Here is a 16,602-nt window from a genome sequence, read left to right on the forward strand (position 1 = left end):
AAACAAGTTTAAAAATGTGTTAAACCATGTATTATCGTTTTTAATCAAACTGAAGTAGTCCCCTGTGTAAATATGGCCGGAGTCAGACTTGTGCACACCAAAAAAAAAGGGGGGGGGTTAGGTAGGGGTGTCTCTCTTCCACCCCCACCCCCACCCCGAGTGGGCGGGATGCAAGTCATCACAAAAGAGAATCTCAGCACAAGAATTGACACTCCCCTCTCCTCCTCCTCCTCCCTCTTTATAGCAGGAAACTGTTGGCACCTTCAGACTACTTTTCTCTTTCGTTCTGCAAGCAAAGCCATGGCTTCTGCGAACCCAGTCCAGTCCCTTCTCGACGCCCTCACTTGCTCCCTCTGCCTGAAGGAGTTCGTTGACCCAGTGATGCTCATCGGATGCGGGCATAACTTCTGCAAGGCTTGCATCACTAAGCACTGGAAAGGCTCCTTTAGGAACGCCTGCTGCCCTCAGTGCAAGCGGTGTTTCATGAAGGCCAAGCTGCAGCAAAACGGGCAGCTGAAGAACATGGTGGAGGCAAGTCGGCAGCTCACCTGGCGAAGCCTGAAAGAGCCAGCCGCATGCGAGAGCACCTCCTGCCCTTTGCACAAGGAGCCTCTGACACTTTTCTGCCAAAAGGACAGCATCCTGATCTGTGCGAAGTGCGAGGGTCAGCATCGGGACCACACCATCCTGTCCATACAGAAGGCTATTGAGGAGCGAAAGGTAATAATAGACGGAGCTTTTTCAGATAGAGTGGGGTGGCGGCAAAACTATGTAATTGTTATTAATGTTATTTTAGAATAGGTTGCATCTTCTTGCCCGAAGTCAAATTTCAGCCAGGACTCTGCCTCAGTGCCCTCACAAGAGGGCCAGAGAGAACCATTCAACTTACAGCTTTTGAGGCCACTAGCCATAAAATAAAAATAAAAAATGGCAATACACAAAATGAAATTAAGGCACCAAAAAGGGGGGGGGGTTTGAGTGGTTTGTTTATATAATCAACCAATCTGAGAGGATGTGTTCGTGATGGTCTAACCCAGGGGTAGGCAACCTAAGGCCCGTAGGCCAGATGCAGCAGCCCAATTGCCTTCTCAATCTGGCCCACGGACGGTCCGGGAATCAGCGTGTTTTTACATGAGTAGAATGTGTCCTTTTATTTAAAAATGCATCTCCGGGTTATTTGTGTGGCATAGGAATTTGTTCATTATTATTTTCAAAAGTATAGTCTGGCCCACCACATGGTCTGAGGGACTGTGGACTGGCCCACGGCTGAAAAAGGTTGCTGACCCCTGGTCTAACCTTATGCCTTCAGAACATATTTTATTTATCAACATTTTAAACTTTTTAATGTGGCAGAATCTGTATTAGTTAACAAAAAGAAATGTCTTTTGCCAAATCACATCTCTCATTTGCTTAAATATGCAGCCCTAAATTGAAAAACAAGCCACCAGACTTATTAAATGCCAAAAAAATAAATAAATAACCCACTCCACAAGTGTCTAATGGTGGTTTAGGGCAGAGCCAGACACAAAATGGAGGCCAAGGTTGGCATAATCCACTGGCAATTACTAACATCACTTTTTACTGCTCTCTGATCCATCTTTGGAAATAGGTGAATTCTTTCCCACAATTTCTTCCTTGTGGCAAGCAGTTCCATAGCTCAGTTTTCCTCCATCTGCTCTGGAGGTATCATGACTCAGCCTCCCCATGTTAGGCAGAATTTAGTGATCCCTTCCCATTCCCACCTGTCTCTCAAATTATTTTTACCCATCTCCTGTAATTTTCTTCTCCCAATCCCCTTTTGCATTCAACTGATACCTTATTCCTCATCCCCAAACTGCTAGTTTTCTTTCATCCCTCCCCCTGCCCTGGTCATTTCACATTCACTTCTGCCTCCTACCGTATAAGAGCTTTCCACTCCTATTCCCTTCCTTTTTATCCCTGTTTCGTTTATTTATTTAATCAATATGTTGTTGCGGGGGGGGGGGGGCTGCCTGGGCCTCACCACTTCTCAAGTTCTAACAAAAGTGGGTGAGGTTACGGAAACATATAAGTCATGAGTTTTCAGAAAATGGAACTGAAAAGAGCAGCTGTTTTGCTGTCTTCACAGCAAGAATCTTTCTGCACCTATTCTGTACTTTTATGCTTGGTATCTGAAGAAGTGTGCATGCACACGAAAGCTCATACCAAAATAAAAACTTAGTTGGTCTTTATTTTATGCCTGCTGTTAGTGAAACTTTGAAATGCCTTTATATAAGGCGTCTGATCTGCTTGGAACTTCCTGGGGAAGCCTCCTGATGGTTTGAGTGACCCAACTCGCTTGTATACTGTAATAAAAGGTGCTTCTGGCAGATTTTTTACACTAAACGCAGAGTGCAATATTCCAGAACATTAATTTTTAATATCTCTCTCTCTCCTCCCCGCTTAATTTTCTTTCTAATTTCCTCTGGTCCAGCTCAAAGGCTATCAGCATGAGTTCTAAGCCTCAATATCCATCTTGGAGCAGACAGGCCAGAAAACAGATGTGTGTGAACCATTTTCCATTTTTTTTATTTCAGCACCTTCATGCCTTCCTCCTCCTACTCAGAACCTTGGGTGTTATCGGTCAAGCACCCAAGCATTCTGGCAAGGTCAAGCTGTGCTGAAAGTTTTAAAACCAGATAACACCAGCCGCACACATTCCCATGAGATTTACTCATGGGTCCTTTGTTCTGGTTTTCTTCTTCCTTGTTTTGTTTTTGCTTGGGAGTTGGAACCTTGTTTCAACAATAAACGATCAGGCTTCCAAGCTGCTGTTTTGCTTCAATTGCCCTGGCTGAGGTCTCTTGCTTATTCTGAACTAGCAGGGCTAGACCCTAGCAAAGTTGGGAAACTTACGGTAAGTACCGTACCCCAAGTTTTGCCCTTATCACTTATGAATGTGTGTTTCCCTCAGCACTGAGTGTCTGCTGCACCCCATCCTTTTTTTTAGAATGTGTGGGGATTACGTGTGCCATGGCAAAACTACAACTGCTTGGGTGCCCTGTGGCAGACGGTTCCTGTTTAGGGAAGTTCCCCCACCTATTTTTTATTGATTTTACTTCATACATCATTAAGCAAACAAAGCAAAACAAAGCTTACTTAGATTACAAACAAAAATCAATAACATTTCAAATAATCTATTTCAATCCACTTCAATACATTCCCTTATTACTCCCTCCCTCCTACATCCTCCTCTTGACTTCCTCTCACCCTTGTGTGCTTTCATTCCCATTTTCTTATTTCCACTTCTATCAGTTGTGTTTCTTATATATTATACACCCATTTCATCTTATTTCTTTATCTTTGCTTTCTGTGTGTTTTTTCTACCTTATTTTACTGTAAATTATCCATTCCAGAGCAGTACCTTCCCATTTATTCCTTTAATCCTTCCCATTTTTTCCTTGTTTCCTGATTTGAGCGACCTCTGATATTTGATGTTAGTTTAGCCATTTACACAAACTCTACTAGTTTAAACCTCCATTCTAATACTGTTGGGAGTTTTTCCCCTTTCCAGTTTTTCGCAATAAGTAATCTGGCTGCTGCCGTTGCATAAAGGAGCATATTTTTCTAATTTTTGGGGATGTCATCCGATATTAATCCCAGTAAGAAAGCTTCTGTTGTAGTAAGACAGCTTTTCTTTTTCTTTCTTCTGTAGTAAGACAGCTACTTTGAGATCTTGTACAGAATGTCCTGGGAGATTGAAGTGCTCTCCTACTGGTTTCTCTGTCTTGTAATTTCTGATGTCAGATTTATGTCCATTTATCCTTTAGCGCAGGGTTTGGCCTGTTTGTCCAATATAGAGAGCTGAAGGGCACTGTTGGCATTTGATGGCATACACAATGTTAGAGGATGAGCAATTAAATAGTCCTGGGATGGTATGTTGGATGTTGTTGGGGCCAGTTGCAACTATCTCTGAATCCTGAATGCTACAATCTTTTCTCCAAGTTCTTACACCTGAGAAGTCTAACTAATGTGTCTGAAGGCAGGAACAAACTAAAATCCAATTCTCCCCTCCCCTTCACAACTTCCTCTTAGGAGCAAATTCTGAGCAAGTTGAAGCTACAACAAGCTTCGGTTGAAAAGTTCAAAGAAGCTTCTGCATGTGGTGGCCAAGACCTGCTGGTAAGTCTTGCATAAGCACTCAGCACCTACAGATGGATGCTTGGTTTACACCAGACAGCGTACTAGGCCTGCTGTGGGCTGGGGGATGTCCCTGCCCCCCCCCTGCTATGCCTTATCTCATTCCCCAGGAGGAGAGAGAGAGACAGAGAGAGAGAGACAGAGAGAGAGAGAGAGTTAAGCAATTTGATAGTCATTGTCAAGTAACTGAAGGTCAGGCACTTATTCAAGAGACCAAATTTTATTTTCTGTTGCCCTGGATGGTAAGACCCAAACCAATGGGTTCAAGTTACACACACACACACACACACACACACACACACACACAATCTCTCCGTGTGTTTATTTTCATTATGCAGTAACACAGCATAATAAAACCATCAAAACAAGCAAGCTATGAGTACCCAGGGCAGAAGTCCTGTCCAAACCACCACACTTTGCTTGCACACTTTCCAGTCCATTAAAAAGCGCATCACCATTTTTTATTTCAGTCCTTCAGTCCTCACGTAAGAACAAAAAGTTATTGCCTGAACATTAGAAAGAGCTTCCTGACAGTATGAACTGCCCACCAGTTTGCGGCTTGTTTATATGTTGCACTGAAAGCAAGTACAAGCTGTCTGTCTATCTATCTATCTATCTATCTACTCATGTTGTTGGCACCTGCCTGTCACAAGAGACAATGGAGTGCGCCTCTGAGGGTGAAGTCAAACATTAGCAGCAATGAAGTGACCTCCCCAGGGTGCAAGCCTGGGTGGTGTGTATGGAGGTCCTGGGCTGCCCAGACAACAAGACACACACATCCCTCGGCCTTGCTGGTGTGGTCCGAAGGAAAGCAGAGCAATACTCACGTATGTGTGAAATAAATCAAATAAAGGCTGCAGACATACCATACATTTATTTTATTTTAAAATATATTTTATTAGATTTTCTTCCAACCATACAAAGGTTGGAAGAAACAGGAACAATAGTAACACACACACACACACACACACACACACACACAAAACAACAACAACAACAACAACAACAACAACAACAACAACAACTGTATGTCAAAATAATTTCAAATCCAAAAATAGGGATTCTCCAAATCCCGGGACTTCCCTCCACCCTGTCCTTTGGTCCCTTAATTTTTCTTTTCAACTGCTAATCATCACTATTAAAAAAAAATCATCCAGTTTTTCCTACTGTATTTCTAAAATTACAAGCGTTCTTAAAATCCTGCCAGTGTGTTAACTTGTTTACAATACTTTTGCATATAGACAATAAACATTTCCCATTCTTTTCTGAATTTCTTGTCATCTTGGCTTCTGAGCTTTCCAGTTAATTTTGCCATTTTGGGATATTCCATTAACTTGATTTGCCAGGGACATACCATACATTTAAAGCATACAGCTTCATTCAAAGAATCCTGAGAACTGTAGCCTTCACAGAGCTACGCTTCTCAACACCCTTTATAAACTACAGTTTCCAGGATTCTTTGGGGCTAAGTCATGTGTTTTAAATGCATTGTGTGTAGGCAGCCAAATATTAACATGAAATCTGTTGGAAAAGGCAGTGGGTAAGACGCTTGCAGGCCTATGATCCAGTCATCATAGGTTTAGCATATATAGTTTGCCCCTACAGTTCTGCTGTGAGGAATAATTTTCTTGTTTGGCTTGTTCTTTGTTTCTGTCCCACTACAGGATAAAGCAAGCCTTGCACACCAGGCGTTAGTGACTGAGGTCGAAAACTTGTGCCAGTCTTTGAAGGATCAAGCACAATTCCTGGTGCTCTACCTGGAAGAACTGAAAAGCACAATCTTAAAGAAGAAGGAGGAAGAAGACCGTGAATATACCAGGGATGTAACTCAGCTCGATGTCTTGACCAGTGCTGTAGAGAAGATGTGCACTCAGCTAGGGGCTGAACTCCTGAAAGGGCCATCCCCTCAAGTCAATGCCTTGATCAGTGAGGCAGAGAAGATACATAGTCACCGACGGGCTGAGTTCTGCAAGGTGAGAATGTTGTAAAAAAGGCAAGCTCCTGCAGTGAGTATTGCGAACCCCAGGTTTCAGAAATCACCATGGGATTTTGCACTGCTCGTGCAATTAGCAACGGCATGAGCGGCTTTCAAAGTGTAAATTGCAGACATGGTTCATTTGCGTGTGGAGGCCTTTTAACCACCCCCAGAAATAAATTCAGGCAAGACTCAAATTTTTGGTTTGGTTTTTGGCAGAATTTAGGCCACAGCTTTATTGATTACAAATCAAGTGAGTGGTTGCATAGGCTCTGGTTCGACTAGCTCAGGCATCCCCTCCAGATGTTTTGGCCTACAACTCCCATGATCCCTAGCTAACAGGACCAGTGGTCAGGGAAGATGGGAATTGTAGTCCAAACCATCTGGAGGGCCGAAGCTTGGGGATGCCTGGACTAGCTACCCGCAGCCCTGCAGGAAGCGCTGACTCTGGGCACCAACCGTAAGTCAGCCTTGGGTGAACACCTGGGACAGTGGCAAGCAGGAGCCCTGCTACACCCCCACCCAGATGAGCCCTGAACTGAGGCTCAGGGCACAACCCCACACGGCGAGACCAACCATGAGTCCGTGGATTCCTTCTTAAAGGAATACCCAACGCATAGGGATGGCTAGGCACCCTGCCTATCCGCAACCTTACAAGTTGTGATGGTTTGCTATGCGGCAGGCGAAACCCAAATGGCACCAGCCAATCAGCCAAGTGGGGAAAAATCCTGCCGTGCCCCTGTCCCAACGACAGGCGACACATGACGGCATAGCAAGGTTAAGCGTTAAGCGCAAGCCCTAAAACAGGGAGAGGTGGGCGGGTCTTCCGATGCACTGAGCCCGAAAGAGGAAGCTCAGGGACACGTGCATCTGGATATATAGTGGTCCCTCGATCACTTTGACTGGCGTCCCGTTAGCCCAATTGCACCCAAGATTGAGGGACCACCAATAGGGTGTTGTGGCCGCTCCAAAGTTCCCACCCACAACACAGGGACTAATTGGCAGGTCCCACCGCAACACGTGCCCTCTTGTTAGGGAGGACCCGATTTGCAGTCGTAATCCCTATCCTGTTGCGGGGAATTGAACCCTGTGCAGCACAATCCATTACTGCTCCTGGTGCTCAAAGATTGCTCTTAATTTGCATTTTTAAGCAAACAAGTTAGATGCGAACTTCCAGAGACTGGTATGCGGATCAGAACACAGTTAGGCTTCAGAGTCCGCACTTCTCCAAATTTTGAGATGCAGGCGTGGGCTCAGAAAAGCATCCCAGAACATGTATTTTAAGTTGAATGCCATGCAAAAATGTGCCTATTAAGGGGAAACGTGCATTTCTCAAATGCACATTTGAGAAAAATGCCATACTTTTCCGTCTATAAGACGCCCCTTAATTTTGGGGACCCAGTATTAAGAAAATGGGGTGTGTGTGTCCAGAATGGGAGGAATGCCAAAAGAAAGCTCACCCAAATTCCAAACACTTGCGATTGAACGCAACGCAGAAGTCTCCTACCTTATTTCCGATCGACACCAGCAACCGCCAATCACACACCCAATTGCTGCAGCAGTGACCAATCGCCAGCGGACATTCTCGCCGCAGCGACTAATTGCAAGCGGACATTGCCGCAGCAACGTCCAATCACAAGCGGGCATTGCCGCAGCAGCCTATCACCCGCAATAATGCCAGTGACAATCTACTACTCAAGACAGAAATCATTTCCACCATCCCCCCTCTGCACTACCCATGTATAGGAAGACCCCAATTTTTATGCATTGTTTTAAGGTTAAAAAACCCCATTGTCTTATAGACAGAAAAGAACGGTATGCTAAAAATTATGCAATTTTGCGTACGGGTGTGTTTTTAAAAATGCCAATTGATGCGGGAACAGGTTGGAAAAGCTGATAGAAATAAGTAGACTGCTTTTCCTGTCAGCCAAACTGATCACATTTCGGTTGTTGCTGTTACTACTGCTGCTACTACTATTTACATTTGTTAAGTCACTTTATCTTGCCCAAGGCAACCCAAAGTCACTTACAAACAAACTAACCAAACAAAGAACCCTGAAGAACATGCATGTACAGAATGTGGAATAGGCCTTCCTAAGCAGTGCTTTCAGAAAACAAGTGAGGCGGTTCCATGCTAGAATGCATCAACCCCAAATATCTGCACGTTAGAAACAAGCCCATCCAAGTGAAGGGTTTTAAGCTTATCTTTCTGTTCTAGCTTTCCACCTCGAGGGAGGTATATGTGTGTGTTTAATATGGCAGAGCAATCCAATGAGGGTTCCCCCGCCCCGTCCGAAGTGGTAGATTGCAAGCAGGGTTGTGCCATGTGCTACCTCACATGGCACCATAGCTGCCAAGTCTCCCGTTTTCCCCGGGAAACCCCCGTTTTTCCAGCTGTCCCCAGCCGAAAAAATGGATTTTTTTGTTTCCCCCCAGTTTATTCTGGCACGGCGGCCATTTTGGAACTGGGCGGAGCATGCTCAGAAGCGACTTTTGATGCTGCTCTGCCCAGTTCCAAAATGGCTGCAGCGCGACTTCTGGTGCGGCAGCCATTTTGGTACTGGGCACAACAGCATCAAAAGTCACTTCTGAGCATGCTCCGCCCAGTTCCAAAATGGCCACCGCGCTACTTCCGGTATGCTACTTCCGGTCCGGTCCCTTATTTTTCAGAGAGGAACTTGGCAGGTATGCATGGCACCTTGGGGTTTTAATCCACCCCAAGATTTGAACAATGAGGAAACCGCATTTGTTCGGACTCCCTCACATGGCCATGAGGTCTAAGGATTAAATCTGTTCAATGTGTGGCAACTGCAGTTCCTAGCTGCGCCAATCTCTGTGCTACAATTAAACATGAAATACAAATAAATTGGAGTCCTTGGAGAGTTGAGAAAATCAAATAAAAAGATTCCAAGAGAAAAACATGAATGGTACACTTTGACCTTGAAACTATGAAACTAGAGCTGATGAAGAATAAACTGAAACAGGGCCTTGTCCTGGATTTCTAAAAACTGGACTGCTACTGGAATTTGTCTTATTATTATCAACTTAAAACGTTCTAAAAATTATTCCTTTACCTGGCCAGAGCTCTTGGAATCTTTTCATACAATTAAACATGAGGCTGGCGGGGTGCACTTGCGGGGTGGAAATTCTCCCACGTCACCATAGAGCCCGGCAAAATGATAAGACACACCAAACCGGGATCCTGATGGATTTTAATCGGATTTTACAACTTCACAGATACCCTTTTTTCATATCGCTAGAAACGTGACTACTCGTTTTCTCTATTTCTCCTTCTTCTAGGAATATGACATGATCACCAACTGGTATGTATCTTATATATATTATTTTTATTGGTTTTCCAAATTATTGCAAACCAGTCCAAATTATTTAAATTTAATACAATTTCTTTTTAAAAAAAAATAGTTTTCCCACTCCTGTTGCAAACGTATGTCCATTGCTTCCTGATGTAGCCACTTCATTCTTCTTCAGACTCCTCTTCATCCTTCTCTTGATGTTAGTCCATTCTCACAGCTGACCTTGCTAGTTTCCTCACATTCAGCACCTCTGCTACTTTTCATAAATATAAAATCCATTTCGAGTGTGTAGTCCTTCATAAACATTATTCCCAGACCTGGTATGTTGAGATAGTTAATTGCCATCCTCCTCTGTTCATCTTTCTTCAATGTTTACAAAGTCACATTCCATTCCTTTGGGATCATTCCTTCTGCTGTTCACCAACAGGCTGCGACTATAAATAACTCCCCAACCAGATGACCAATCTCTCCCATTAAAATTTCACTCTGGGGTTCTTCCTCAGCACGCAGTTAAAAAAAAAAGCCTTTTCACAAATGCAAGCTCTTGCCAGATTTAGTTACCGGTAGCAGCCATTCATCTTCTTTTAATTGCTCCCTTAGACTCCTGGTCCAGTCCAAAGATAATTTAAATTAAGTCCATTCAGCCTTGCCCAAGGGGGGACGACATAATAAAACATTGTTAAATCCTTTGTTGAGCATAAATCAAATGCCTCCCCTCTCTTTTCCTCGGTATCAGACAGAATAACATAGCTATGACTACACATGGCTCATTCATTTTGCAGGGGAGGTCAAGAATCAACTGGTATGTACTCTATCTCATCCTTTCGCCTCCTCCCTCCACCTTCCACAAGTAGAATTTTTGACGTCTCTCTCCAGAGGATCTTTTGCACTAATCATTGCCTCCTTCCTTTTGATCTGTCCGTTATCACCATCTTAACATCATCATTATTATTTATTAAGGATTTTCTTGGTTTACAGAAATATGTGCAATGTCTCTTGTAACATTTTTACAGATCAGTTTCACCGTCTTAACATTCTAAAGAGAAATTGCAGGTTCACTTACAGGATGTTGTGGTTTTTGTGTTTGTCCTCTGTGCCAGCACCACTGTTTGTTACCAAGAGAAATTTATGGTTTGGGTGCTATTGGCCATGCAAGTGGGTGCTCCCATGAGACCAATTTTCACAAGGAGTGTTGCTGGGGCTGATAGGAATTGTAGTCCAGATTTTTTTAGGGGGGAGGGCATAGATTGAAGCTTCAATGTGGGTAAGTCCTTTGTGTATTTTTAGGAAGGGTCCCCAAACTAAGGCCCGGGGGCCGGATGCAGCCCAATCGCCTTCTAAATCCGGCCCACGGACGGTCCGGGAATCAGCATGTTTTTACATGAATAGAATGTGTCCTTTTATTTAAAATGCATCTCTGGGTTATTTGTGGGGCCTGTCTGGTGTTTTTACATGAGCAGAATGTGTCCTTTTATTTAAAATGCATCTCTGGGTTATTTATGGGGCATAGGAATTCGTTCATATTTTTTTCCAAAATATAGTCCGGCCCCCCACAAGGTCTGAGGGACAGTGGACCGGCCCCCTGCTGAAAAAGTTTGCTGGCCCCTGTCCTAAAACATAAGTGTGGTGGGAGATACACTTGGGCTATTTTCCTGATGGTTCAATACCTTCAGTGACGTGTGTGTGTGTGTGTGTGTGTGTGTGTGTGTGTGTGTGTAATTTTGTGTTCCTCAAATGTTCATTTTTGCAGAAGCAAATCAACAGAAGACAAGTGAACAGCATGCTATTGTTTTCCCCTCTCCAGGATTGGTGAAGACCATTATGAGGAAAACAGTACTGGGGATCTGGAAAACAAATGCTATGAAATCACTGAGCTAAATACAACTTTGAAGAAGACGTTTCAGAAATTCAAAGGTATCGGGAAGCAGGAGAGAAGGGGATGGTTCACTTCCTGTGATAAGAGTGGAACAAGGCTCTCGGCTTCAATCCTGGCTCACAGTCCTGGAACGCCTTTGGGCGTGATGCCCTTGGTGGACCCCTACTCTTGAGAAGGCCCTCTCCTCCTCACAGATCTCTTCAGTGCCCATTCACTCGCAGCAGAGCAGAATTTAAATTGTGATACGGCACACTAAATTACAACCACAAACATGCAATTAAAAATCAATAGCAATATTTGGTGTGATGGATGTGCAGTCCCTCATCTTCAGTCACAAATCCTCAGACAAGCTGCGGAAAACATCACTGAAATTCACCCACAAATGGGTTTGGGGACCCCTGTTCTAATGCTTTCTGTTATCCTCCCTCCCCTTTCTAGGTCAGATGCCAACTGAGATGTGGGAAGCCAGAAACAAACTCCTGAAAGAATATGAACAAGGTGAGTTCCCTGGGGGATAACTGATAGTCAAACTGGACTTGGTGTGGCAGATCCACGAACAGGACCCCTTGCGATGGCAGTTGTACACCATTGGGGTGCTGTTATGGTTACTATGGTGATGGAGCCCAGAAATGGTCATGGTACTCAAAGGATGCAGGGAACCTTTTCCCTCCAGATGCTGCTGAACCCAGCATCCCTTGCAATCATGGCTAGAGGTGAAGGAAATTCTTCTTCCTCTTATGTATTTATTTATATTCTGCCTTTTCCCCTGACAGCCTCAAGTGTCAGGGACGTGGCTAAATCGGACGGAGAAGAGTCGTGGGCTCGACTCTCCCCCTTCACCAAGAGTTCTCTGACTCAGCTAGAGCAGACATGGACAGCTCACAAGAAGGGGGAGGAATAGGCAGTAGGGAAGTTGCTAGGCAACCAGCAGAGAGTCAGAGGTCAGAGAGTTCATCCTTAGAGAATGGGGTGGGGGAACTCCCCCCTCCTTCTCCTCGTTCCAGGAGAGCTGTAAAGGTCAGAATGCAATGGAAGTGCAACAGGGGGAAAGGCTGGACGTTGGCGTATTTCCTGTTGTGACCAAGGCAGTTTCAGAATGAGCAACTCCTTTCAAGAGCGGCAGGCTGGGAACCACTCTCTGAGTGTAACTTGTAAATAAATGTGTCATAAAACTGCCAGGGAGTCATTAATTCTTATCGAGGCTTGCCTGCCTGCCTGAGATCGTTACATCAAGGCAGCTTACCGATAAAAATAAGAATCACTAAAAACAGGAAAACCAATCATTAAAAAACAATTAAACATTGATAGGATTTTTATCTCTGTCTATCTATCATTATCTATCTATCTATGTATCAATCATCTATCGTATCTATCTATCATCTATCTAATGACAATAAAAACAGTACATTTTTATTACAATTTTTAAAAAGTTAACTGCATAGGAAAGTATTTATTACCGGGGGAGGAGGCAAGCAGACTGAGAATGCCCCACGAGAAAGGCGCTGCCACTCCAGTTGGCCGCAGCGATCAAAGATATTTCTCCCCTCCGCACCTTTCTTGCGTGGCCTTGTTAGTCTGCTTGCCTCCTCCCACTCTGCCCGCCTTACAGCTGTGGGGGAGGTTGTGTGCGATCTGTTTTTCCTGCGCTGCGTCTTCGCGCAGCTCCATTTGTGCGCGGGCGGCGCAACATTACACAGGAGGAGCGCAAGGATGTTTCGCTGATGTTAAAGGCGCAGAGGGGGGGATATTACTGTACTTCTACAGCATGGGTAGGCAAACTAAGGCCCGGGGGGCGGATCCGGTCCAATCACTTTCTAAATCCGGCCTGTGGATGGTCCGGGAATTGGAGTGTTTTTACATGAGTAGAATGTGCCCTTTTATTTAAAATGCACTTCTGGGTTATTTGTGGGGCATAGGAATTTGTTCATCCCCCCCCCAATAGTCTGCCCCCCCCACAACGTCTGAGGGACAGTGGATCGGTCTCCTGCTGAAAAGGTTTGCTGACCCCTGGCCTCCAGCTTCCCTCCCAGCTGTAGGGCAGGCAGAGTGGGAGGAGGCAAGCAGAATTCGGAGGCCCCGCGGGAAAGGTGAACACAGGGTGGGGGGAGTCACAGGGATGAGCCGGGGGTGGGGGGGAGGAGGGGACAGGATAGGTCATGGGTCGGGACAGAGTCGGGGAAGTCACAGGGATGAGCCGGGGGTGGGGGGAGGAGGGGACAGGATAGGTCATGGGTCGGGACAGGGGGGGGGGGGAGTCACAGGGATGAGCCACAGCAACACGTGGCCGGGTACAGCTAGTATTTTAAATAAATACAGTAATTCATCTTATAACCTCCCCTTCTTCTTGCAGAAAGTGTGTACTTGGATCGTGACACAGCACACACCTTGCTGGTCCTTTCCGAGGACCTGGGAAGTGCCTGGGAGTCGTACGAGTCGTTTGAGGAGATGCCTTATCACCCCAAGAGATTTGAGAAACGTCAGTGTGTGCTGGGCTGCGACGGATACACCTCAGGGAGAGTCTACTGGGAAGTTGATGTGGAAAAGGCAAAAGAATGGGGTGCTGGGGTGGCCAGGGAATCCGTGGAGAGGAAGGGCCCTCTGTACTTTAACCCTGATGACGGAATCTGGGGAGTAGGCCTAGACAGAGTTGGGTCAGAGAAGGGGTACTGGGCTTTCACCCTTCAAGGGCCTATTCCTTTGACCGTGCCAAAACCCCTCAAGAAGATCCAGGTGTATCTCGATTACGATAAAGGGGAGGTGTCATTTTGCAACGCCACCGATGCCGCAACCTTAATCTTTACCTTCCCTCCGGCTGCGTTCAAAGGAGAAAAAATCTATCCCTGGTTCTGGGTTGGCAAGGGCCCCATCAAAATATGCCAGTTAGAACCAGAAGATATTGAGTTGAAGCTGCTAGAGGCTGGGATTATTCAACCTTGGGATTACTATGATTTCTGAGGAATCTCCTCTTTGTAGGCATTCCTTGGATTTGCAACTCCTAAGCACTCTTCCTTCCCATTGCAATACGTTCCCCTCTATCGGTTGGGGTCTGTGGCCACCTCCCTCCTTGCTTCCTCTACTTAAATCACTCGGGTGGGAACCATCACCTGTCACCTCAACGGCATCAGGGCATCTCCCTGTATGGAAATCTTAAGTACCGGTCAGGTGGTTAAGCACGTGACCCTGTTTCTTTTCGAGAGGCAGTCAGTTCAGAAGGGAAAGGCGCACAAACGATTGCAGCAGTTGTACGTGTGGGGCTGTAGCCAACCTAGTGATGCGCTGGGATTTCTGCTTGTGCGATGGAATGTGAGAACTGCTCCCCTGCTCCCTCCAACCTATTTTGGGGTCCTCCCAACCCTCTGCAGCAGTTTGGGGGAGGGGGGGAAGTCTCATTGTGCAAGTAGAAATTCTGGTGCTGGCGGGATGCATTGGCGAACACTTCCCTAAGCTTCATGCATATCCATGCAACGCTGGGTGTGGAATAAATCAGGACATATTTTTGGTGCGTGCCTGTGCGTGCCTTGTTTTTTTGGGGGGGAGGTGGAGTGGGGTGGAATGCAATGTGCATTGCTTTAGTGAGGTGTCTCTCTATCAATACTGTTGCCAACCTGGAACCATCCAGATGTTTTAGACTACAAGTCTCATTGGCCTCAGGCAGCATGGCCACCTGGAGTTTAGAACATCTGGAGGGCACAAGGTTGGCAGTGGCACATGCACGCACACACACACACACACTCCACATTCCCTATGGTGCTGGAGTTTGGCACTGAAGTGGAGGGAAGGCACCGACATCAAAATAAGAAATCCTTTACTCGTTCAGCCCCACACAAGTCTCCCTTGAGGCACTGTCAAAGAAAACAATACTCTCTGGTTTTCTCTGTGCTGTGTTCTGTGCAAAACCCCTTTGCGGCAGAGTGTGCAAAAATATTGTGTTGCTTTGAAGTGCATTGGGCTGATAAAGCAGTGGAGGTTCTCTGTTCTGTTTCCCACTTTCGGTGTTAATGTAACTTTCTCACTGTAAGAGGTGCGGCAGCTGAACATACATTTAAACTCCCTATTATCACTCACTGTAATTTTCTCGTCTCATTGCCATCCAGCTCCCACCTAATCATTTTCTCATATATACCTGCCAACTATGATTTCATTTTCTGCATCTAACAAAGTAGGCTGTAGTCCACAAAAGCTTATGCCATAATAAATTTGTTTTTGGGGTGCCATAATACTCTTTTTTTGTTGCCTTTTCTTGGGTTGTTTTTTTAACACCAACTTTAACTCTTATTGTTATTGTTATTATTATTATTTTACATATTGTACCCAGGGATTTGCATAGTTGTTTTTTTAAACTGATGTTGTTGGTACCTTTTCGCTGTTTGGAAAGTTCCTGCATCTATGCTGCTGTTTCTTCATGCTCTTTGGCTGTATTATAATAAAAGTGAGATGCTCACCCTGAGGGTTATGTGTGTTTTACTTGGTTTAACTCCCCACCCCAATGAAAATCCAGTGTTCTGCCACTAAAATAAACCATAGAAATGAAGCAAATAGGTATAGTTAAAAGATGAAACTTATAAAACTCCAAAGAAGCAGGTCCTGCTTTCAGACTCTTAGAAAAAACGTATCTGAAGAAGTATGCATGCACACGAAAGGATCATACCCAACGGCAAACTTAGTTGGTCTCTTAAGGTGCTGCTGAAAGGAATTTTTTTTATTTAGAAAAATCAGTAAGCCCTCGAATTTTAGATAATTGACAAATGAGCTTTGCTCTGATCCACTGTTAAAATGTGTAGGTACCAAAGGTTGGTGTGTGTGTGTGTGTGTGTGTGTGTGTGTGTGTGTGTGTGTGTGAAGGTGCTGTTTGCTTGGTTCATATTCTGCTCTAACCACATGAGCAGTAACCACGGATGGTAAGCTGCTAAACAAGCTGATTTTAAAAGGATTGTATAGCCCGTTTTAGTAACTTGTTGAAATCCTCTTGCAACTTTTTGCAATTTTCCAGTATATTTGATAAATTGATTTGCACGCTTGTTGTGTGTCAGCTATTGTGTAAATATTGTATGGTGCTCAGAGCACCAGTGGCACAGATATGCAAGGCAACTCCCCTGATAAACATATCAAAAAATAAGGAATCGGAGAACGGAGGGTCATATAGTCCAACTCTCTGCAATGCAAGAGTCACAACTACAGCGTCCATGACTGATGGCCATCCAACATCTGCTTAAAATCCCCCAGTGAAGGAGAGTCCACAACCTCCTGAGGGAGTCCGTTCCACCATCTAACAGCTCTTG

General features: G+C 45.0%; 1 protein-coding gene across 1 annotated transcript; it reads left to right on the forward strand.

The window, feature by feature from the left end:
* The first annotated feature begins 284 nt into the window (after nt 1-284).
* Nucleotides 285-15,764, forward strand: LOC118081256 (E3 ubiquitin-protein ligase TRIM39-like). Its single transcript, XM_035107653.2, has 7 exons — nt 285-720; nt 4,054-4,140; nt 5,823-6,131; nt 9,434-9,456; nt 11,252-11,361; nt 11,762-11,821; nt 13,674-15,764. Exons 1-7 carry the CDS (start codon nt 301-303, stop codon nt 14,276-14,278), a joined length of 1,614 nt encoding a protein of 537 aa, XP_034963544.2. The 5' UTR covers nt 285-300; the 3' UTR covers nt 14,279-15,764.
* Nucleotides 15,765-16,602: the final 838 nt, after the last annotated feature.

Source organism: Zootoca vivipara, chromosome 2 (genome assembly GCF_963506605.1).
Source record: "Zootoca vivipara chromosome 2, rZooViv1.1, whole genome shotgun sequence".
NCBI lineage: Eukaryota > Metazoa > Chordata > Lepidosauria > Squamata > Lacertidae > Zootoca > Zootoca vivipara.